The sequence below is a fragment of the Toxotes jaculatrix genome, chromosome 14 (genome assembly GCF_017976425.1).
Source record: "Toxotes jaculatrix isolate fToxJac2 chromosome 14, fToxJac2.pri, whole genome shotgun sequence".
NCBI classification, from domain to species: Eukaryota; Metazoa; Chordata; class Actinopteri; family Toxotidae; genus Toxotes; species Toxotes jaculatrix.
The window spans coordinates 21,086,080-21,111,942 of NC_054407.1; the positions used below are offsets into that span (position 1 = coordinate 21,086,080).

General features: G+C 41.3%; 1 protein-coding gene and 1 long non-coding RNA gene across 2 annotated transcripts in view; both read right to left on the reverse strand.

The window, feature by feature from the left end:
• st6galnac5a (ST6 (alpha-N-acetyl-neuraminyl-2,3-beta-galactosyl-1,3)-N-acetylgalactosaminide alpha-2,6-sialyltransferase 5a) overlaps positions 1–12,863 on the reverse strand; it is a 72,959-nt gene extending 60,096 nt beyond the window's left edge. The window contains exons 1-2 of the mRNA XM_041054620.1: positions 12,727–12,863; positions 11,601–11,810 (exon numbers count right to left, since the gene is read on the reverse strand). Coding sequence (XP_040910554.1) covers positions 11,601–11,810; positions 12,727–12,741 — 225 coding nt within the window. The 5' untranslated portion in view covers positions 12,742–12,863. The remainder of the gene's footprint in view (positions 1–11,600; positions 11,811–12,726) is intronic.
• On the reverse strand, positions 928–9,989 carry LOC121192771. Its single transcript, XR_005895246.1, has 3 exons — positions 9,978–9,989; positions 6,365–6,366; positions 928–1,021 (listed from the first exon to the last, which is right to left on the reverse strand). It is a non-coding gene; the product is annotated as an uncharacterized LOC121192771 (long non-coding RNA).
• Positions 12,864–25,863: the final 13,000 nt, after the last annotated feature.

Genomic DNA, 25,863 nt, shown 5'->3' on the forward strand with positions numbered 1-25,863 from the left:
CTAATCCCACATGGTGAATGCAGATTGATGCAAGGGGATAAGCTATCGTAACATGAAACATTGAAGAACTTGTGCTTGTGCTATTAAGTATAGCAGTAACTGTTTTAGCTGGCGTGATAACTAGAGATGGAATCAGTTCAGATTGAGAAAGCCGCTCTGATGAGCTAGCTACTACATTTTCTACCAATAACCCCGTTTTCATGGACAACATTTTCTTTAATTACAATGATTTAAATTGTGTTGAAAAAAAAGATGTCCATGTAAACGTAGTTAGTTATATGAATTGAGATATTGCAACCTGTTGATCTTCTATCAGGTCAGCAGGCATCCTCCTGTCTGATTCTAACTGGCTGATTTTTGGAGGTTTTTCTCACATAAATCAGGAATTGATAAGGGAATCATTAAAGAATCAGATCAATAAGCAGAACTGATAATAGATTTGACATCTACAACATTTTACCAATTCCCTTCCCAAGTTATAACACAATGTTATAGTAACAATCACTTTTGGTTAACTAGCTGCCACTGTTTGTTGTTTCGTAGCACATTGGTTGCTGTGTTTGTTTTAATAAAATGTTTTGTACTCTTATACTCTGTACTCCTAATTCTGTCACAAGGAAGGATGGATCCTTCCTTGTGACATCAAACAGGTCAACCCACGGAAAGCAGCGGGACCAGACAACATCCCGGGACGTGTGCTGAGGGACTGCGCTGGTGTCCTGGCTGAGGTCCTGACTGACCTCTTTAACACAGCGTTAACAAACTTTACAGCCAGCCAAACTCCTTTTCAAGAGCCAGGAAACGAGCGTACTTGCTCCTTTATTTACTTGAAGGGACAACATTGAATCGATGTAAAACTAGAAGTAAAAAGAGAAAACAGAGAAGAAACATTCAATAAACCGGCATATTTAGCGTTTAGCGCTCATTTGACTAACGCGTAACGTCACGTTCATTCATTCATTTATCGATAAATCCGAACGTCACAAAAGTTATCAAACTCATTGCATTTAACTTATTAACACTCACAGTCTGTGCTTTCTGAGGGATCAGCCCGACATATCACAAGTAATGTTATGGAAGAATCATTAACAAAGAACTTTGCGCTTTTTTGCTAGCATTTCCTTTTCGGGTCCGCCGAAGAAGAGTTACTTCCTTTACTTAACGTGTCAAAATAAAAGCCTCACTGTTTACATTACAAAACTCTAATATAGCAGAAAAAAACTCTTTATGAACCCGTAAACACACATTTTTTCTCTTTCTATTTTTCTACAAACTCAAATTATGCACAAAACAATTTTTGGACAACACAACAAGCCAGATTAAACTCTTAAGTAAACTAAAGGAGTAAACTCTTAATCTGAAAGGTAACAACTAAACACAGTGGTCAGGTATATGTAGTGGAGTAAAACATACAATATTTCCCTCTGAAATGTAGTGGAACAGAAGCCTAAAGCAGCATAAAATAGAAAAATCCTGTAAAATAAAAGCCTAGTTCCTGTAAATGGTCTGCCTTACACATCTGCTCTGCGGCTGAAGTTTGTAACTCTGTTTTAGAAGTGGCAAAACTGACATTAATGCCTGTGCAGTCGATACTGTTCCTCTTGGTTATTAACTGAGCATCTGATGCTATCATCATCCCCATCAAGGGTTTTGTTGCATTATTAATGAGATGATGATGGAAGATGGAATTAACACTGTGATTATGAGGCGAGGAAATCGAGTCATCTTCAGCTCATAAACAGACAGATATTCTTTTGCAGCACTGAAATGAGCCCCTGCATCTGTTAATTTTATTAGCTGTAGCCAGCTGTCTTTCCATCATTCAATGATAAAAAGTGATTTCAGTGTTAAAACTCTTTTTTTTTTTTTTGTCCAAAACTTTCTTCCCAGCTTAGTGTCGATGTTTTAAAACTTAATTTTGTTGAGTTTCCACAGTGATCTTGGAGGAAATTTGAGTATTTGGGCACCACTTCGAGGCCCCATTAACATCGTTCCACTTGTTTATCTTGACAGAAATAACTGCAGTTTGAGATGAGGCAGAAGTTTCATAAGATTACTTGCCTCAAAACAATCTTTAAACAAGTTGAGTTGCATTCGAAACAAATAGATAATCCCTGCTGGCATAATCAGAAAGATACACAAGTGCTGATCCAAATGTTTAATAAGGAAATAATTTGCACTGTTTTTGTGTCACTGGCAAACAATGCCGGTAATTTATTTCATTACAAAAAGTTAGAGCAGCTTTTTAAAAGTAACCAGCCTGCTGGCTCATAATGAACACCAATCCCACTTGTTTTTTTCTCTGATTATCTCAAAGCAGAAACATCCATTGATTCTACGAAGAAGCTGTCAGGCTATAATTTAGTCTGTTATTTGTTCTGCAAAAGATCATTTCGCTGTGCAGCAGAACAACAGTTCAACAGCGAACAGATCAAGGACTTTTTCATAGGTGATACAAAACTGTGTGCAGTCCTGAAATACCTGCTGAAGGTTGTGTACGCGTGCTCCGTCAACATAGAGTATTCATGTTAATCTCATAATCTTTTTATAGCACATTGGGAAAGAAGTGGGAAAGGCTGTGTGCGTGTGTGTGTGTGTGTGTGTGTGTGTGTGTGTGTGTGTGTGTGTGTGTGTGTGTGTGTGTGTGTGTGTGTGTGTATGTTTTTTTTTAATGCGATCTGGATGTTGAGAGTTTTGAATACCTTAGGGCTGTAATTAAACTTTGCTACAGTTAAACACTGTTGTCATAGGGAAAATTTTAATATGATTAAATATACAATTAACAATAATATTCTATTTTTAGCTGTAGGAGTCAGAGAGCTGTTTTTTGATGAAATTATGCTGAGGCAGTGAGGGTTAGCCCACATCAACTACATCCTGTGCCTCCCTGTCTAAAATCAATTTAGTTGTACTGGCAATTGTGGAAACTTCCAGTGTTGACCTACATGTCTGTGTGACCCAGTTGCTACTACTGAGGCTTGTCCAAGATCTCAAAAAAAGTTAAAATCTGAGATACAGTGTATATACACCTCCTCATTCCTCAAGGGTTGTGGGGGTGAGCGGTTACATTACTGTATCTACAGCCATAGTGACCCATACAAGCTGTTTGGTGAAATGCTCCAAGTTCAACTTTCTGCAACAAACCAACCAACAACCGCACTCAATTTCCACAGTGACTGACAAGCTGTGCAAAGTGCAAGTGTGAAAACAGACAAAGGTGTAAGGACACATTCTATCACACTCCTCAAATTACTACTTCCTCTGCTGTCCATGTTGACTGCAGAGCCACCGTAACACTAACACCTCTGCTTTGGTAGCAGTGGAGATAGTGTGCTATGAGAGAAGTGACAGAACCGCAAGGAAAAAATGATTGCCTTATTATTGACCCCCACTCTTTGTTTTTGAGCCACAGTGGCACAATTGGTCTTTGACACACAGCAGGAGATGGCTCTACATGCGTGATAAATGAAGTATTTTATTCTGGAGCCTGTTTATTAATGTTTTCTAGTTTCTTTCCCTATCTTTTTAAAGTGTATCTTAAAAAAAGGAAAACATGGGTGACATAGTAAAGACATTACCAAACATAAAGGGTTGTATGCAACCTTTGTCATTATGAGGTTCCAACTTGTAATTAGTGTTTATGATCCAAGTTGTAACTATGACTTGAACCCAAGTTTTTCCAATTTCCTGTATATCATACTAATACAGAAGTGCCAAAAAACTGAAAGTATGCATGAACAAACTAAACATCCGAACCTCCATGAAGGTTATAGAGTAGGCACGTATAGTTGTCTCTTGCTTTTCCTGGGGCGACATTCAAACCGGATTTTGCCCTATTCCAGTCCAGAGGGTGGTGATAATATACCTGAAGGTGTTTGGTAACTGACTAAAATATCAGAAAAATAGTAACTTGTGGAATTTAGGAGTTTAGTTACAACAATAATGATTTTGGAAGTTAACAGCTACCCACAGGCTAACAACACAAACACATGGAAAACTTGCATGAGTCTGCCAGGAGAAAGAGAACAAGTTTTGCTTGTCGTTAGAGGACTCTCAATCTTCTCTAACACGGATCATTCAATGGTTGCTCTGATCAGGAATAAAATTAACACTATGACAGCCCAGTACACCTCTGCATAACTATGCAGAAACATTATATAGAGCCATCATCACAGGCAAGAGGCTGCTTTCACAGACTGCTTACTGACGTAGTCACACTTGGGAGAACTAAGGATTATGGAAGCATCTTGAAGAGGCAAATGCATTCACACCTTTTCAAAATCTGGCGAGAATATGCATCACCTCCTGAGGTGGTGGGTGGTTTGAGCATCAAATGCTTCTTGGCTGCATTTACATTTAGCTTTTCTGAGATCTGATAGCCATCCAAGCCACCCCAGGCGCATGAAGTGGCTAAAGAGGCCAGTATGTTTCCTCAGAAATGCTTGTCGGATGGTCAAGAAGCAGGATTAAGGGGAGGCCGTGTCTGACCATTTCTGGGAATTCCCAAAACCGACAATCTGACATTCATACCCACTTCACACCATGACTGATCAACTCTCTGTCTCTATTTTTTCCAGCTACTTCTGTCACTTTTCGTGCGAACAACACAATGTAACACTAGGAATGTCTGCCTGGAGGGAGAGTGTGAAACTGTGTGCCGTTCTGATTTCAAACGTGGTTGGACAACATGCCGCAAGAATTTGTTCAAGCATAACCCGATCCTAAATATACATATACATATACATGGGGTAAGTAATGTGATGGTCCACTGCCAGCCTTCAGAACACTTCTTAGCATAGATTAGTACAAATTCTCCAAGTGGTGTTTTGGTGGTGGGGGTGTAAAGTGTTGTCTAACACACTGGTCCAAAATCTCCCTTTGATGCTGAGTTAGCTTGAGATCTTGTGGCTACACACGTCATACCGTTAAGTGATTTCTTCGAGTCCTGTGTGGAAACATCTGCATTTGTTTCACCACTCATTTATTCAGGTTTTTCCTTTAACGTGTCACCTGTCTGTACGAACAACTTGGCAACTTGGCTTCAACACGGTGGACAAAGCATCATCTGAAATTATGCTCAGAAATGGGCTGGACTATTTACGGTATCTGTTTCTCAGATTATGAGTTGGAACCTCATGAAAGACCTTGCTGTTGAAATAACCTGAATTAATGTGGAGTCCCCGGTGGAGAGGAAGGAAAAGGAGACGGAAGCAGCTCTGTATGGGCCCAGGAAAAATGCTTATTCCTCTGGAAGTTTAATCAGCAGGCTCGTCAGTGAGAGCGGGAGACCAAAGAACCTTCGACGAATAACCATGACACTGTCTTCTCAATGGGGGGGTGATGGGATATACATCAAAGTCCGTTCTGTAATTGAGTATGTTTCGACTGAAGGCAGACAACGTGGTACAGGCAACAATTTAATGTCCCATCAGCAAACCACTACAAAGATACGATAGACCGTTTCTTTCTTCATGGCTCTCCTTTTCCTCTGCAACTTTTGCTTGTGTCACTTCTTGTTTTACATTAAAACTTTGCCAACTTTAATACAACTCTGATCATTTGCACCATTTTTGGCCAAGAAGCACACTGGTTTGGCAAACCTCAGGCCTCCATAATTAATAACCTTGGCATCCAATACGTTTATAATCTGGGGGGGTGCTCACGGCATACAGAAAGAGATTACGCCAAAATACAAATAACAGTTTGATCATTCCTCTCTTCCACCATGGCGGACATGCTCATTAATCACACCTAAAGAGCTGAGTAATGTATCCGGCCTTGTGTGTCTGAGGAGCCAGAGGATGGAAAAGCAAAGAAATTGGGTTTTATTGCAATGCTTCCTGCCAGCCATCTCTTTGTATTCGCTCTCAGTGATGTGGAAGGCGGCGGCAGCCCATCATCTATCTCCTGATGTTGTGCCAAAAGGTATCATCCATTTCTCATAGTTTAACCTTTTCAGATCCTTCACAGGTCTCTCAGGGGCCAAATGAGGAGAGCGCCCCACAGGCTACAGCTTACCAAGCACCAAAGGTTAAAACACGAAGAAGCATGAAATCACCATTCAGCTCATGACATGCGCCTCAAGAAATTTCCCTCCACTTCCTTTATGTTGAAAATGTATGACTTCACCAGTGATTCCCTAACCACACAATGCCAAAAGGCACCAAGTGTGAGATTACTCCGTCGAGGGAATGCTTATCGAGAGGCGACGCTCCCCCTCTCCCTCCTTCATCCATAATTGCTTTCCAGGCCTGCATTGGAAAGTGCCTGAAGCTGTGTTATGTTTGGCGGGAGCAGAATGCACTGGAGATAAGTTGAAATCCAAGACTATGCCCCAATTGGGACCAGTGTGGCATAACAAAACCACTATTCTCTTCTCTTCAGTCAAAACGGAGCATTTTTAGCATTCTAACAAGGTCTCTGCATAAAAATAGTGGTTATCTGTCAGTAATGTTTTGTGCAGTTCTTGTAATTTAAAAACTCCTAATGGTACAAAACATGACGACAGACCTCACACACACATGCACAGAGATATACACACACACAGCACTGCAGACTTCACGATCACTGTTAGTTTGCATAAAACGACTACAGAGTCCTTGGCCATAATGGCCTAATTGGGGAGTTTTCTGTCTTGCTATCCAGCTGGCTGATTGCATAGCAAAATCCTAATGAACGGTGAAAAATGGCTTTGTTGCTCGGAGAAAACCATAGAAGATGTGGCTGTCTGAGATAAAATATTAAACATCTCACTTCTCCAGCTGTCACTAAAGCTGTGGCTGGGAGAAGGATGCCTTGTCTTGTCTCCTTGGCACAGATGGCTTCGTTCTCCATGGCTCATGCCTTCAAGCAAAGTGTACCTAGTCAGAGAGTATTTTCAGCCTAGATATGTCTAAAATCGACCCTGTCCAGGGTTTTTTGTGCTGAAGAATCTGCTTTGTAAATTTCTTGTGGAATCCCAGTGGGATTGTCAGAAGCTGCACAACAGTTTCTAGCATTTTATTTTTATGCCATGATAGCACTGTTTGGGATGGTAATGTCGTACCATTGGCTGGACAGTCAGTTGGTTCCGCCACTTTGGCCATAACTACCTACAAATTAGGTTTAGATACAACTAATCAGCAAAATCAATTAATAAACTTTTTTTTAAGTTTAAGCGCAGGGCTTGGTTAAGGTTATAGAAATCTTGTGGTCTGGTTTTACATGGAAAGAAGTTGATAATGAGAGACCCTAACCCTCAGCTGTGTTTACTGCCAACTGGCAAACGTTAGCACGCCTACACTCTAAACAATGGCAATGGCAAATATGGTAAAGATTATACATTATATGCTTAACTCCACCATGTTAGCATCCATATTTACCTCAAAGATCCACTCCAAAGTGGAGCTCCTCTGATTCTTCATATCAAAGTCTGTTTACTGCATATGCGAAAAAGTTTTATAGAGCCTGTTGTGGCTCCGGAGGGAGTCGCACCAAGTCTGATCAGCTGGGGTTGAAGACTACAAGTTTGAAAATCAAAAAAATCTGGGGGTGTAGAATTAGAAAGAAGTGCAGCTTACTAGAGCTCTGTAGTTCGCGCCTCATCTCTGCTTGAGGCTAGCAGCTCGAGGCTACACTAGACACTACTACCATAACACACCCCAGTCTCTGGCTGAACTGTCAATGGTCGAGCTGCATCACGGGGCAGTGTACGCATTATAATTACACACAATACTGCTGCTTCTACTCCATTTATTTTGATTCTTTTTTTTTTTTGTAAGACTGTAGTGCTGAATTGGTGGAATGCTCCTTTCAGTACAGTTTCACAGAGCTGTTAACACTGAGGATCTTTAGTTATATGTGTTAAGAAGTCAAAGTTTTGACTTTTAAATCATTTGAAAAAACATCTTGTGTCTTGTTAGACGGGAAAAGTCAGCCTGGTTCATTCCTCTCCAGCCTGACATCAGGACGCCCTTATGTCTGATAAGGCTCCTCGTTCTCGTCTGCACCGAAATCTCCTCCATTACTTCGTCTCCACCTGACTTGCAGGATATCAGTTAGGAATCTGCATGATCTCTCTGGTGTCAGAAAGGCAATCAGAGGGAGACAGTTACGCTGCCTCATCCTCACATCTCCGCAGAGAGACAGGGGAGAGTGGCTTCCTCTCCTCCTCACTGAGAAAATAAAAAGCAGGATAGTGCTAGAAGAAAGGAAACCCAATGGGATTTCACTCCATCCTTCACTCTTGTGTCTGTTTCTGCCTCCTTCTTAGCTCTCTTGTCTCATTCTCTCAGGCTGAACCTTTCCTGGCTCCTATATTCTCTTTTATCATTCTCTCCATCCTTACCCTTTCCTAGTTTTGTCCTCTTCTCTCATTCTCTTTGCCCTTACCCTACAAGAGTTTCTTTCCCTTTTCATCTCTGTTCTGAGTTTCTTTCTTTGCTTCCTTATCTTGTCCCTCTTCAAGTCCAGGCCAACCAATGCTGCTGCATTGGTTGGCCTGGTGACACCAGTCACTCAGCACTGCAGGAGAACAAATGCAAGGCAAGGCCAACACCTTTTACACTTGTCGATATATAGAGAGAGAAAGCTCATGTATGTCATTAAACCGCAGGGAAGACACAATGGCTCAGAAAACTGAATGCAAAGTATCTGAAGGTTGTACTGCATTATGCACTACCACATGGTGTAGTAGCAAAGTGCATTCAAATCATAAAGTATTGATCGCAGCTTGGGGTGGCAGAATGTGAAGGGTGACATAATAGCAGGTCTGAAGAAGCATAAATGATGTTCAGTGAAGTCGTGGCCCTAATTGATGTCCCTTGTCACCAAAATGCCAATAAGTTTATTGCCAAGAGAAAAAAATAAATTGGCGGTTTACTTATGATGCTCGACTGCTCCCGTCAGTGGGAAAAAATCAATTCTCATCCATAGCTGGGTTTACTGACGCATTACAGACAAATCCTCATCAAATCAAAACGTACACGGTCACTGAATATTGGCATTTCAGGCAGTGGAGAGAGAGAGAGAGAAAAAAAAAGATGCTGCTGCGTGCCCCATCGGCTTTCTTAAAATATGACTGACTCGTTTCATATTTATGCTCCACTCCACTTCTGAGAGCACTGTGTGACTTTGCTGTGCAATAATTTGGATCCAGAGATCAAAACCTAAACAGCCTCTGGCATATTGACCACAGCTCTGGACAAGTATTAACTGGATGTTAATGTTCCACACCAGGTCCATGATCCACATCCCACACTGCTACAAACAAATTCACACTATTACAAGTTTTCACACTTTTCAAAAGCATAATTCATTTTATTTAATTCTTTGTGTCATGATCTCCAGTTGTTAAAATAAAAATCTTACTCATTACCAAATTACTGAGAAATGGGGGAAGCAACCACACTCCACACAGCTCTATAATGAAGTCCATTAAAGCAACTGGAGTGACAAACAGGCTGTGAAAGTCTCCAGCTTAAACCAATTATCTAAACCAAATTATCTTGAAGTTAAAACAAAGAGTTGAATGCAAGTGAAATGATTGTTATAACTGTCAACTGTGCACTGAAAAAAAAGCATTTTTGTACAAATGTGTGTAGTTGTGCTTCTAAAATATACATGTGAGGAGCTCTGTGGGGGATAAAATACCCACCAAAATACAAAACAATTCAAAAACCCTCCATTTCCAAAACAGTTCTCATTCTCAAGGTCTAAATCTTAACTTACAGACACATAGAGTGAGACGAAAGTGCTGCAGATGTAAATAATGAATCAGGAAAATACTTCTGCAAAATCTAATGAATGAGTCATCGTTTGGATAATACAGGGAAACTGTGGATTTGGCCACAGTCTTTTAAATTGTCTGATTCAGTGGCATCAACAAATCCCCAGATTGCAGCTTTAACATTATGCTGGTGAGTAAGATGCTATAGCAACCTATGAGGATACTAAATAAGGGCAAAAACTATGAAAATAAGACTAATAAAATGCAGAACTGTGAAATCACAGTGCACACACACATGCACAAAAGGTCACCAACATGCGTAGCAACATGTAGAGTGGAGCAGGGAAACTTAAGCGGACAAACGAGCAGAATTTCTCCTGAGAAAACTCTGCCAGCTGAACTTTTCACAGTCATCAGTAGCCAACATTGCAGGTTTCCACACTTGTTGGTTTCTGCACCCATGAGATTTCTTTTAATGAAAAATAGTTCCACCTTCTGTTGCCAACTTGCATTACTCTGTCACAAGATTAAGCGACTCTTCAGAGCCCCTGGTGTTTAATTTAGCAAAAAGTTCATTTACCAAACCAGGCTGCGTTTTCTGATGTTCGAGAACAATGTGTTGACTTAAAAATCTGTCCTGCTGATGCATGTTCACGCTGCTTATTTGTCTCATCCACACAGCAACAGCAGGGAGGAGGCTGTCAAATTACTCATATATGCAAATCAACATATGACATAATCTGATGATTTAAAGCATGCTTTCCTTGAAAAAGAAGAGGCAGAATTGATAGGCCTGCCATTCAAAGTGTTGTCAGTCCTGCCATGCACACATTACTGAAAGAATCTGCTGGGCCCAAACCCATGGTCTGTGGGGTCAGGGGCCCCTCGGCCAGAGGCTCTGCCTGAAGTGACTTGTTCAAAAGTTAATCAAATGGCTCCAAAGAGATTCCAGACTCCTACCGAGAGAAACATAACGACCACAGAAACACAAAAAAAAATCCAACTAGGAACAGACAAAACGACTACAAAGAGGCGCAAATGACAACAGAGACAGAGCTACTACAGAGCTGGAAAACGACTACAAACAACCATCACAAAGAGCCACAAACCTCTCCCAGTCTGGGTTGAAGGACCTTTTAAATGTCTGTACCCAGATGGACACTGTCTCATAATCCGTCCATGAGTCTTTCCAAACTTTTGATCTCTCTAAATTTAAACATCTTAAATCCAATTGTTTGAGAACTGTTGCATCCATCATTTGGGTCAGTGGTGCAGACCGCTACACAAACCACCTACACAACAGCCCATCAACCAGATTGCCTACAGAGAAGCACACTGTTGTTGTATGTTTCCTTAAAAAAAAAAAGCCTTTACAAGGTGATTAGGTCTGCTTTACTTGCAGCGCCTTCGTTCCCCAGTACTCACATTGATTGTTTTCTGCTGGCTTGGTAAATAGATGGAAGTCAATACACCTCTACAGTGACGTCAGGGTTCACCTAGTTGCAGGTCTCCTGGGCTCATCAATTAGAGTGTAAGAATGCAGCCAAGGATTTTATTTCTAGCCTAAGTTGTTATTAGTAACGACAGGCGGGTACTGAGTGTGGTGCAACACTGCACTGGAGAAAATTGTGATAAATGACAGGAGGGAAGCTCTCTCTCTCTAAAGAGCTGCGCTGGTCATTAGACAGCAGGGAAGGAGTGTGTTCACCAGTGTGTGTCCGTGTTTCAGGTGGAGAAAGTGAAGCTGTAGTGCAGGAATGGGTTCCTAATGGGAGAAAGTATGAATGGCCTCACTTTCAAAGGCTTTGGAGCCTACTTTGCAGTACATTAGCGCCACACATTAGAATCCATTCGCCCTGCGTTATGGGAGACGCGCACAGCCACATCTGTTTACCTTATGGTCGATGATGCCACTGTATCCCTGGAGGACCGGGGGGTGAGGCTTGGCCACCCTGACGGAGGCTTCAGTGGGTCTCCGCAGCTGTTCATGCTGTCGGATGTGCGTGTCGTTAGCGTCCCTGGAAGCGATGTTGAAGCTGCCGTTGTACACGAGGAACAAGCTGGCGCACAGGAGGAGCACGAGAAGCACGGCTACCCCATGGCGCTGACACAAAGACACAAACAGATGCTGACAAATTAGTCCGCCTGCACGGAACTGACTTAAGGCTGCACCTATAGGCTTAATAACAGATGAGTGGCAGCCTGCTCTCTGTGACAGACACCACCATCACCATCAGCTGGTTTGTCAATGAAACAACCTGCCAACTTCCTGGAAGAATTCGTGTCACGTGCGACCAAAAAAGGGAAAAAAACGGCTCTTGTGTCTTAACTTAAGGGTACAGGCATATTCATGACATTGACAAGATGTCAGGCTGTTAATGATCACCTTTAGTGCGCTTAGTTTGCATGCATGCATTTTAATGCTCGGCTGCGTTCAGTTGCACGTCTGCAGGGTGATTTACACCAAGTGCCACACAGGACGCAGAAAGCTATAAAGTAAAAGTTCAGATCGATTTCCTGACCTTGTAAGTCAAGAGGGGTGTCAGTCTGAGCTTCCACGTTATAAATCCACATCAAATTACAGATGGATAAAATTAGCAGCTCCTGACACTTTTGATTTGTTCCGCAACACAGTGCCAAACATGGACTGTTGGATGTCTGGATCTTACTTATTTATTTCACAGCTGTCTAAACTGGGGCAACGTGCAGGAATACAAGTGACATTAAAGCAATAAAATTCCATGCACTTGCACAAATTTATGCATCTGCATTAAGACGCAGGAAAAAACAAACATCCCGCGCTGTGGTCCACGCTGTGGTGTTTTATTATAAGAAAAGACGGAGCTTTAGTGCCAAACAGAGCGCACAGCTGGACGTCCATTGTTCAGATCCTAATCTTTTGATCCGACAATGTACACACAGCAGTGTTACGGCGACTGGAGCGCACTTCCCGGAACAATGCTGGATTTCAAAGCGAGCGCAAACAGTTGCCTATAGGGCTACATGGCAGAAACCTTTACCATAGGTGTCTTCATTTTGCGGCGCGCTGTCTTATCGCTGTGGTTCAGTGCGTCTGACTCCACTTTCTCTCATGGTCCGGCGTCTTCTGCTCGCGTTCCGGATCCACTCCAGTCCGTCCGCGCTGTGCCAGCCTGCCTGCCTGCCGCTGCTTGAGTGTCTCCAGTCCGGAGCCCAGGCGCAATTCATACAGTGGAGAACGAGGCGACAGATGTTCACTATTGTACCTCTGCTGGGTCTTAAAGCCCCCCTAGTTTGAGGGGCTGAAGACTGGAGGCGCGGCGCAGTTAATTAAAGAGACTACCTGCAAGAGGGTGATAAGACCGTTTTGTTTAATGGTTATTTCCTGCTGAGCAATATTTGATGGAAATCTCTGCTCCGGTTACTCTGGTGTACAGTGAACCCACGTAGTGTCATCTTTTGACGTCTGCTGCATTGGATATGAGGTGGATCATAAGTGCACGGGACGTTATACATTACTGATTACATCGCCAATAACTACCCAACATCAACACCAAGTTTCTGTTAACCACCGGTGGAATGTACTCAAGTACGAATTTAAAGGTACTTGTACTTTCCTTGAGTATGTGTCACTTCATTCTTCTACTCCACGTGCATATCAGAGGCATATTGTACTTTACAAGTTACTTTAGAAATTAGAATCCACTTTGAAATCGTGATTAAAACATCAGCAAACTTCCTGCAGCGCTGCTGTTAATGCACCAAAGCACAGATTTAACACCAGTTTAACAGCTTTTAATCCACTTCCTCTTGATTATGTCCAGTTTCCCAGTTTCTCTTGTTTTTATTGGGCTGTAAATTTAGTTATCTCGTTTTTAATCTTACAGTCTTACATACTGAAAAGTGCTCTATAAATAAGGTTTGCTTGCTTGCAGTACTAAAACCAGCAATCTAAGAACCACCGAGGTGTACTGAGCTGATACCTTTTAATTTTTTATAAGTCCTCCTGTTTAATGTGATGTACGTTGTTGCAGCCCCAGTAGCATCAACATGAAACTAAATAGTAAAATGAACCAGTCAAACATTCTGGATCTCAGCTTTAAAACAACATGCAGCTCTTGTACTCATCTGTACACATGCAGGTCCATGCAAGTGTGTGTGTGTGTGTGTGTGTGTGTGCTGTGGTCTAGTGTGTCTGTGTATTAGAACTGGGACCTTTCTCTAATCAAATCCTCATTATGTACAGATGCAGGGAAATATATTCACAGTAGCACAATAAGTTGGCATAGTAACACAATAAATAACCACTTCTTAAAAGCTTTTAAGCTTTCTAAATTTTCTGTGTGGAGTCCTGAAAGTGATGTTTCATATTCCAAGCTGTTGCAACTGCAGTTTACCATAAATATTAATAAACTTTATGTACACAGTACTTTTCAAAACACATTTCAAAGGAGTTTCACTCAGCAGCAGGGAGAGAAAACTACCAAACCAAAAAAACAGCAGGAACAGGGCTATACAGAGACGTTCTGAGGGCAGGGGCCATAAAATCATGACTGTTTGTTTTGACAAAGGGTCGAGCAGGTCAGCAGAAAATAACTTAAATATAGTTTGTTTTTGTTTTTTTGTTTTTGTTTTTGTTTTGTTTTTCAGCCCACTATAGTACCCTTACAGTTTTCTGGCTTTGAAACACACAACTGATAAACAAATAAATTATTTTACAGGTTTTATTATTTTAATAATTTCTAGAAAAGTTATAAGAATTATGTAATTTGGTACAAATTATAGGAATTTTAAGACTTGTATTTTTGTATAAAAGAGTCAGAGGAACTTCCTTGAAAGAACTCCCCATTAAAGCAAAGTTGAAATGTATTAATCCTTCAAATAACACATAGTCATGTTGCACATTTTTGCATGATCAACTGACCAGCTGGGTACTGACTAAAAGACTCTAAGTAAATTAATTAATATTAATTATTTGGAGGTACACATAAGAGGTTGAACATAATTAGTGCCAGATTTTATGGTTCCTTCCAGGGCTCTTCACGGGAAATTATGAGAAAATTATCATTAATTTACGAACCAGTGAGTTAAACTGTGACCAATTTATCATGTCTTTAAAACAGCTGTGGGTGTATTGGTGCAGTCTCTGAACAGGGAGAAAAAATAACTTTAATGTAGAGAGACACTATTAATGTTGCTGATTAAGAGAAATACATGTCGACATACGTGTACTTAGATGTACATGAATAAATATGCACATGCACTCAGCGAGCACTTTAGTAGGAACACCTGTGCACCTGCTTATTCATGCAATTATCAGCCAATCATGGCAGCAGTGGAATGCATAAAATCCTGCAGATACAGGTCAGGAGCTTCAGTTGATGTTCACATCAAACGTAAATATCTGCTGAGGCTGCAGATGGTAGGGTCCTTCCGTGTGTCAACATCCAGGCTGCTGCTGGTGGTGTAATGGTGTGAGGAAGGTTTTCTGGGCTCGCTTTGAGCCCCTTAATACCAATATCAATCATGGTTTGAATGCCACAGCCTATGTGAATATTGTTTCTGATCACTTTCATCACTTTATGGCCACAATTTACCGTCGTCTAATGGCTACCTTCAGCACGATAATGCACCATGTCACAAAGCAGAAGTCGTCTCAAACTGGTTTCCTGAACATGACAATGAGTTCAGTGTCTTTCAGTGTCCATGTTGATAAGAAATAATACCAAATGCAGTATTAATATAAACTTAAAATGACCAGTAAGAAAAAGAGAAAAGAAGTTTGTAAAACTTCATTGATGCGACTGGTGTTGTGGCCTTTCAGAGGAGGTCAACTCCCTTCAGTTCTGGGTGAACTAAAAGAGAACTGTACTGTTCGTCCAAGACTTGAAAGGTGATCAATGAAATATTAAAACTCATGATTCTAAAACCTACAGTCGACCAGTGTAGTGAGGCTAAGAACAGAGGTTATACCATCACGTCCTGTAGATTTAGCTTCAGTCTGTACTAACTGTGGATAGGGATTTCTGACTCCTGATTCGGGCATAAGTATGGAGTATTACAGTTATTTTTAAAGCGATTTAAAAAGAACTGTATCTTTTAACTGATAGAAAAGTGTGTTTCACCTTTACCAGGTCTGCAATCAATGAAAATATAGTATTCTAGAGATGGTTTTCTGCAACACAGAGAAGGCAATGGGCATGAAAGAAATAATTCAACATAAGCAGCCACAGATAAAGAAAGGAAAAAGGAGAAACTCAAATCTGAGTGACAGAAATTCAAGGGAAAACTACATCACATTTCTTGACACTGGTAGTAGAATAAAGTCAACAACAAAAAGGCATAATTGAAGGATAAGGCCAGTAATTTCCTTGACATTTTTGTATTGTATTGACATTTTTGTGTGTAACCATGAAAAGAAGAGAAAACCAACAGTGTGTCAGTCCGTCTCTCTTTACTTTCAGATTTCTCTACCTTTATCTGTGGCTCTCAGCTCCAGGTCCATTTGTTGCTACCAAAGACATAGATGTATTAAAATACAAATTTATTCTTTCAGTAATTTCCTGGACACTGCAGATTGTTAGGAAACAATGTTTTGGCTCAGATTTGGTGGTGTAGTGAGGATTTACCAGCCCAGTCTCCCTACAAAATATATTGAAATTGGATAATTCTGCACCTTTCGCTTGGCAACCGGTGACCGCTTTCAAGGCCAATGCAATAATTAGTTTCCCCTATATGTAGTTTGGAGGTCAGGTTGCTGGATGGAACTATAGGCAGCGAGAATGTTAAACACATTGTCACTGAACCTAATTCAGGGTTTTGTAGAATTGTCCAATACTCACATTCCTGTTTGTTGACAGGGTTGGTATTTCCAGCAGCATGACGCCGTACTGTATGTAGGACTGACTCCAAATAAAAGACAAAAGTGCAACAGTGTGGCTCATTGATGTGTTTTTAATAGTTTTTGGACAACAATTGATTTCCAATAAGTCCTTCAAATTAACCTACAAAATGTGTTTTTTGTCCACACCCCTGTCAGCAGGAGGACATTGTTCATCTGTGCCTTCCAGAACAGTTACAAATCACTGTTTAAAAATAAATCAGTTTTATGATGAAGCAGTGCCATTGGTTAAGGTTATGGTTATTGTCAGGTTTATGGATGAGTTAAGGAGGCGCTGTGGTTTGGGCTAAAATGACTGCTTTGTTAAGATTAGAGGACCTTTGTTGTCATAAAGTTTTACTGACTCCTTCAACCAGCCTGACCTCTTCTCTCACACAGTGGCTCTGAAACAGTGTCAAACCACTTCCTCCTTTGCTTTCAAAGGACAGAGGCCATGATTCCTTCTGCTGTTTGAGGGCTTTGTCACCTGAACGTAAACATATGTTGTTTTTGCTGAAACATTGGAGGTTTATGGCACAGACGAATAAACCACATCAGGCTTTGGCTACACAGACAACACTCATTAGTTGCATCAGTTTATTGCTGGTTTTGGTCTTTCAGTGGTTTTTGTTGACATTCAGAAAATCATAGAAAATGAATGACATAATTTTTCAGCTCTGGTCACCATGACTACAACTTCTACGCACAATCCACAGCACAATGGACAGTTAAACTACATATAACAATGCATTACATCTGAAGAGGAGCTGCTGCATGTTTCACCCCCATTTGCAAGTGATTGTGTATAATCTGCTTATGGAAAAAAAAAAATAGATCCCCATGGGAGAAGCAAGAGAGACTTCCCAGAAGCAATAATCCACATCACTGCCGCCATCAGAGTCACTGGGGAATAATGCGCGATAACGCAGAGTAAGGTTGGAAAGCTCAGCAACAACAATAACAACAACAACCGCGTCAGAAAAGCAGATTCAAAGAAAGGCTATCTTTGAAGTGTGCACTTAGTGAAGGGCAGTGAAAGGGCATGAGAAACTCTGAGCTTTAATGGGGATGTTCAGAAAAAAATAGGCAATTTGGAAAATAGGTCTAACGAGCATCTTCAGAGGTAACCGTTGCATAAATCCTCATGTATTTACTCGTTTACTCTGTGGCTGTTTTGTTCTGGAGCTGCAGATTTTTTTTACACCTTCGTGTAAAACCTAGTTAATATCTGTGACACAAAACTGTAATATTCCCCAACTACCCAACGAGCAGGCCATTCACCGTAACCACCAAGAGTTTAAAAGAAAACACAGCCTGTTTTTATGTTCACAATTTCTCTTGGGAAACAGGACTAAAGGATACCAAAAGTTTAACAAGCACTTAGTGGCGAACAGGTCTTCTACATGGCAGCGCCTGCACTGTAGTTACCCCAGAGTGGACAAACTGCTGGTTTTTATCTACCATCCCTCGACAGGTGTAAAGAAAAGAAAACTGGACAAGAGTCCAATGTAATATGAACATGAGGTAGTTTGCCTGACAGATCCTCAGATTCACTGAATGCTTTTATATTTTAATGATTAGGGTGGAATATTGTGCCATTTAATACTTCAAAAAGGATGTAGATGAAAGGATTTTTTCACTCTGGTGTCACCTAATACTGGTGTAACAGAAGTGCTACGACTATGATTAGTGCAGTTCGAACACTATGCTGGTTTGTACACATCATACATGATACTGTAAATTAAAAGGATCAAACCTCCAGTGTGAGGTTGTGGAAACTGTTAAAAACCCAGAGACAGAGAAGTCAGTGGTTGCAGCTGCGCAGGTTAAAGTAGTGACCCTGCTTTTTTTCCTTTCCTTTGTGCTATTAAAGGTCTGTGCTTGTAATTCTGCCACAGTAATCTGTCTTTACCGCTGCTTTTCAAACATCCAAAGACCTGAGGGGTACACTGTGCACACAATCTCAAAATATCTGCAGTTTTAGTGAACTTTAACACGAGCGATTTTTAAAACTGTACTGTATGTGTCTCTCAGTGTGAGTGTTCATGAGGGGCCGGTGCTTATCACAGCTGCGTGGGCAGCTCAGCTCTGTGTAATCTTACCATGACAATCAGGCCATGAGCAGCCATACAAATTTAAAATGTAGTCTCGGCTCAGGCAACCTAACACCCCAGCAGCAGCAGGAGCATGTTGATCGATGTAAATGGATCTCGTAACACTGAGGTCAGAGCAGTGCCTGATCATCAGGGCCAACTCCACGATCACGATGATGATGATGAGGAGGAGGTTATTGTGAAAGATGGCTGCTGCTGAGCACGTGGACAGCTGCGGATGCTGATCAGCATGTGTTTACGATGCCTATAACACGCCGGAGGGCCCAGGCCCCTACTTACCGCCTGTCGTAGGCCGTTACATGGTTGATTGTCTAGGGTCTGCACGGGCCTATATTTCTCTCTTTTATGTTCTCTCTAATCTGCAGCAGATCTGTGTCCCACCTCTGATTTACGAGTGAAAGCTGCTCCCTGTGGTGCTGCAGTATGGGGACCTTGACAAGGGAATCTGACTGGCTTTTTGTCCTTTCCATAATTAGAGAGTACATCCAATTCACCCCGTTCATTGCCCCTGGGCCCAGTGACAAATGATGAGAAGGCTTGTTTTAATGCAGGCTCACTGGCTGTCCCGTTCGGGGTGAATGAGCAACAGCGCATACAAGAGAATGGGAGACAGAGAATTTGTTTTTTTTTTGTCGCCCATCCCGCTTAGGAAATATTTGCCTCTTTCACCAGAGGACTGAACATGAAGGGGGGATTTAAAGGACTAGAGTCACTTTGAATCCATTCGCCCAGTTACCATAAATCATGTATACTTTGCATTTCTTCTAAACGTTTTTCAAATTGTTTTATTGTCTTCGGGATTATTAAAAATATTTTTCTACCTTCTGGAAACTGATTTCCATTTTTAAAAACTCTGGTATGGTCCTTTCATTTGGTTGGGCACAGCATCCCTTGTGTCTGTTGAAACTGAAGCATTCACTTTCAGTTTCACTTTCATCTCTACAGGAATGTGGGATACCGTAGGCTCTTTGTATAATAAACACATTGTTAACATGATGGCTCACAGGGCATTAGGGGGGAAATGAATGGATGAATGGATTTTATTCAGATGGGATGAAAAATGAAGCTCATTCATGTTGGACGGCAGGTAAATTAGAAAACAGATAGGATTTCCATAACCGGATTCAATTAAATAACATCAATCATCAAGACCATTGTCATGAAAACAACTCAAAGCCCAAACAAGATTTAATCCTGCCCTGTTGCCCAGAAAATTACAGTCATTACACCACAATCTGTTCACTTGGTGTGTATTTACAGTTAGTGTAGCAAGGCCAGGACATTGTCCACTAGAGGATTTATTTGCTCTCCATATTTGTTGACTGTGGACACGTCAAGAATAGGGTGATGGGGGTGCTTTGCTCTGAGCCGGCCTTTAATTAAATTGTTCTCTCAGGCATGATGGAGGGGAGAATCTAGTTTCAGGGGTGACTGGGCCACGGGTACAGAAGGGGACCCAACGCTTTGTGAAGCCCCGGCTTTGCTGTGTTTCTCTGCTGGAGGCGAGACAAGCTCTCAGAGTCTGACCCTGTAAAATGGGACCGCAGCTCGATGGTGATGCATCACTGCCCCCCACCCGCCACCCCCCACCGCCGACCACTCATGCAACAAACCAACCTCAAGGTAGACATACGTGGTTTATATGTCATCCTATAGCAACGCTTCCCAAGAAATCTGGGAAATTTGGTCTGCAGCCGGTTAACTAAGTTAGTCAGTGGCGGTTCTACATTTAATTAGAGTTGATTGAGTGATTGATACTGTTGACAGCAAGGCCAGTGAGCCGTTCCTGAAACATGGTTGACCTCAGGTTCGACTTGATCAACTTTAGCTTTGAACTCTATACAGTGGAGTTTCATATGTGTGCAGATGATACTGTGATATACGTGTCTGGTGGAACTATTTCCTCTGTGTTTGCAATTAATGGCAGCATGAAGAGAAAAACATGTCAATATGCTTTTCATCTGAGGGTGCATGGCTGTTAATGTTGGTACTGACATTGCCAGTTCCAACATTAGCAGCCTTAATGGTCCATGCTATGAACTGTACTTGTCTCCATGAAATTAAATATTATGTAAACAAAATAAATCCCTCAAATGAAACAATTTGAGAGGGGGAAAAAAACACTCTCACAAGAAGGCCCTAAACAGTGACGAGGGGCAGAAACCAAAAATGTTGGGAGCCAGTGCTCTTTTATTTTCTGCTTTGGAATATTGTCTGGTGCATTTTGCTGCTTGGGCAGTGTAATAAATGCTTATTGGTGCTACTTTTATTGCTTATTTCAGCAAGAGTGCACAACAGTTTATAATACAATTCAGCTAAAGAACTGCCTTATTCCTCTTCTCTGTTACATCAAAGCTAGGTGTAATGCAACCACTCCCAAAATGTTGATGTGCTCGCTGCCATTAACTTGTCCATTCTCCGTTCCTGCTATTGGTAATTCACATTCAGTGTGCCTAAGTGCCTCTCTCAAAGTGCCACTCTAATGTCCCACTCTCAGCCCCCCCGTCATTTGAATCTTTATTGGAAGTCATGCTGAACTCCAACGAAGATTCCCCCTCGGTGGTCGGTGGTTGGGAGGCAGATTACAGTTCACGCCCAAGGTAATTTCAACACAGAGTGACTCTCTCTCCACACTAATTTCCCTGAGAACAGAACAACCTGGACTCCTCACTATCCAATCCAAGAGACTGGGGGCCAGACTCCCATAAATGAAGCCGTCCCCTCTCCTCTCTAATTCCGCTCCTTGGTTCTAACTGACCGAGGTGCAGGCCAGGAGTCTGTCTCCCTCTTTGGCTGACAAATGGTTTGGCTGGACGAGTAATGGCTAATTAATTTCCTGAATATGATTGTTTATCTGATGTTATGATCTGACTGTGTGCCAGTTTGTCTGCCCGCCCGCCTGTGCTCTGTCGGTGAGTCTGTCTGAGGGCAGACCGGGCTGCTCCTGCTTTAGCACAAACTCACCAGATGCTCTGGCTGCATGCTCTGTGCTTCTGAGCTGGCAGCGTGCCACTGCTCCTGCTTCACTAGGCTAATGTAAATGCACCGTCTCATCAGTCGGGCCCGGAGAGAGGCACACTCATCTGCCCCGACATGCTCACTCTTGCGGGGGGAGCAAGTGGGCCAGATGCTTGGGAACTTTTCCTGGGTGACAAGGGAGCTCTCAGAGGTCAGGAGTGAAGGACTTCAAAACAAGGCATCTGGAACCATTTGTAATGCTGTCTGAGGGCGCAAAAGTCAAGGTAGTCCCGCCTTTCTGTCAGCAACACATAATACTGAAATGTGTTATTCAGCGCTTTCAAAATATAAAATTTTCTCTGAAAATGAATTCTTCACTTAGCACCTTTCACAGCTGAAATCAGAGGGTTTTGTGATAAATGATGAAACTAGCTTTGTATGGATGACGTCCTTGATCTCTGTTGCTCAGGAGAAGTAACAAGAAGTTGCAGGATATTTGATGGCAGTGATCATGCATCTCAGCTCTGTGATTAGGGCTGACGGTGTGTCCATATGTTATTAGGTTTTTCAACACATAAAGACCGTATTACAACACAAAACAACAATGTGTCACTGTAAATCATCAAGGAACAGACAACAGAATAAATTTGGAAACACAGGCGTCACATCAGAAAACACTGTTTTAGATACAGACAATGTATTTTGTCTTTCTGTTTGGAGGTTTTCTTGGACAACTATTGGTTCTTGCAACCAGGGATTGAAAGCGCAGATGTCTGTCGTTAATGTTAACCAAATGTCATTCACTTTAACCATTCAGCAAAATCAGACTTTGTCTGACTTTTCCACTTGTAGATCTGTCCAAATTCTTATTTGAATATACTCAGTGGTAGTACAGACATGATTTATTCAACCACTCTAATACTTGATTACCCATGTTTCCAAAAAGCAGAGATAAAAGAACAATTACTACATTAAATGAACAGGAAGCACCTATTTCATTTTTACACCTCAGACAGTAATTTTCATCCCTAAGTCCCAATTCTTTAATTAAATAATTTATTTTATTATTTTAAGTGTAACTGGGGTACAATAATATAGAATCTCATTTGTGAAAAATTACATTTACACAATTCAACAGGAGCCTTTCTTTTCCAGAAACAGTGTCCCTGTTACTCTTACTAATCCAAAGAACAGGCTGTGATTTCTCAAGTCCAAAGAAATTCGAATGAAAACTGCTCTCACATCTTAATCTGTGAATGTGGCAGCACAGCTCAAAACCTGGGCACATAAAACCCAAACTATCTTCATGGCTGAATACCATTAGAGACAAGTGAGAAAATATGTTCTGTAATTTGGGTGGAAATACCCCTTTAACTTCTGATTTGTCCTAATGAAAGAGAACAATTCATTTTCAATCATTAAAAAAACATGCAAGTCACTTTTTCATTTTTGTTTCCTGGCTTCTGTTGTCCAGGATCACAGTTCAGATGAACCACGACTTGTCAGAAATGTTCGGATATCTGCAGGAAGTGGTGAGACAGACAGGCAGCCCCACTGCACAAGAACCACGAATCCTTTCATCGCTCTACACTAGCTTTTTTTGTGGAAGTATTCTTGCACGATATGTGATTGGTTTGGACAGATCTAATTTTCAGGAGCCTTTTGAAAGCTTCTCTGTCGGCGAGAATCCCCAGAGAGATCAGCGCTGCCTCAGAGGATTGGACAGACAAGCAAACCGCTCAACATACATGCTGGGTTTCTAAGGCAGAGATGATAACTGTGCTCATATAATGTTTGGTTAGAAGGACAACGTCTGTGTGTGGCTGTACTGCAATTTTACTTTGCTTCAGGGATAAAAAGCTGCTGTAGTTGGCAGTATATTTCCAGCAGAACAGGGATTCATCAAACTGTCAATGGATTCCAAAATTTCACCAAGTTGGCAAGCACAGTCAGTGAAATCTTTCATGTCTTCAGCTGCCTGGCATGGCTGCAAATGCACTGTGAACATTTCCTCTCACTGCCTGTGAAATCATACTCGTCACTCAAATGATTGGAGACAGTTTTTTTTTTTTCCGATTTCAGATAGACCGTGACTGGCTGTGGTCTAATGGTTAGCAAGGCTGGGTTGTGACACTGGAACATAGCCAGTGAATTTATCAGTATCAGGAATGGTCTTTTACATTAAAGGACGAAAATCTGAAAAATATAATAATAATAATAATAATAAAAATCCACCTCTGTAAAGAACGAAACTGATACAGCACTACTGATACGTGTATGATCAGAAATGACTGTACTTAATATTGATGCACAGGCCTGTTGACAGCTTGTACCAACAAATACACCCACAAATTAAATGTAAATGCATCAATACAAAACTTTTTCAAATGAAACATAATTGAACAGAGCTTTAAAGCACAGGCTCTGCACTGGTGATACCAAACACCACCAACATTTAGTTTCTCTTAATTGGGCTTAATTAAAACGACCGACAGTAGCAGACAAAAAAAAAGAAAAGAAGGAATTATCTAAAAAGGGAACAAACACTCATGAAACAGTATTAATATGTGACTTAAAGTACTTACAGTTCAATGAACGCACACAACAGTCAAAACAAAGGCAGTAGACCCATTCTGAAACTTAATTAGCTTCTACTGGATTTCAGAAAATACCCTCCTGAACAGGGTCTTCATGCTCCACATGGGGGAGACTGAACATACCACTCTAAGAGGGGAAGGGTTGAAAAGTCCAAGTGGTACTGACCTTTCAAACAACGCCACATTTATCTGAAAGCTGCTTCTGTCCAAAGTCACAAGAAATAAGTGGAAACAGTGGATTGCTTGTAGTGATGAACCAACAAAGACCCGTTAGGTCTACAGCGTCTTTTTAGTCCATTTTTAACCATTCTGTTCTGCAGTTCCACTCGTATTAGCCTCAACAGGAAAACTGAACAACTGACCGAGCTGGTGAAGAAAGCAGAATTCAGCAGCTGAAGAAGGATTATTATATTTTGTCAGACATGAGACATGACTCAGAGTGAATGTTCCCATTGATCTATGTCTGCTTATACAGTAATAATATGTCAGTGCTGGGTTTGTGGGACTAATGAAGGTGTATCTTAAATATAAAAAAAAGAGATTGTTTAAAATATCGTATGTATTTCACTGTTAAATTATTATTACTGATGGATCAAGGTGTTTTAATGTTTTCTTTAATTTTAATACTCTGCTTACTGCTGGGTAGTTCAATCTATAACAGCCAGTGACAGGTTGTAGATGAAACTTTAATCTGCACAGTAACAGTTTTCTATAGTTGGCAAATAAATATAGCAGAGTAAAAAAGGGCATTATTTCCCTCTGTGATGTGGCACAATATCATAAAAGTACCTCAACTGCATCAAGTGCTGTACTTGAGGAAGTGATTACCACCCACTGGGTTTAGTGGAACTGCTCAGTTGCCAGCAGCAGAAGACTGTGGGTGTACTGGGAAGCTCCCGGGGGAGACTGTGTGCAAAAGTGCGAATGTGAAGCACAGTGTTGTAAGAAAAAGTGTTTACTTCCAGGAAACTTAGCCAGTCACCAAGAGCTCCCCTTGATCCTCATGCACCTTGAAAGCAGCTGACACCTCCCCGCAGTGTATTTGACAGAGTAGTCAATCACTTCCCTCTGCTGTCACACACACACCAGCACGTCATCGGCATAAAACTGGAAATGCACTGGAAATGAATAAAGAAAACCTGTGGCTAATATATTTGGAGGAATATAAATAGGCATCAGAGGGGGTGATTGATAGAGATGAGTGAAGGGAGGCTTTCCAGAGATAAAACCTTTCAGAGCAATTCAATTACCTTCAGGCCCACAGAAAATGTAGGAAGTTATAAACTTTGATTACACCAAAGCTGATGAAAGGGTGGGAGGAGATGGTTGTAAACACGAACATTAACAGAGAGATTATTTAGCTTGTGGTCATATAATACACACTCGAAGCTCAAGTCGATGCAAAATATTTATTTCTGTTATTAAAGTGGTTGAATTGTTGTTGAAAATGTCCAAACACAGACTCACAAAGACGCTGGAGCCGTCCACGACAGTACTGAGATTTATTTTGTCAGATCCACGGCTGCAATTAGTCACAGCTGAATGTTTTCTGTTGCCTCAGATAATCTGAAAATTGTTGACATTTAGTGCCAGCCTGTGCACTTTATCCTCTGAACGCTCCTGATTCCT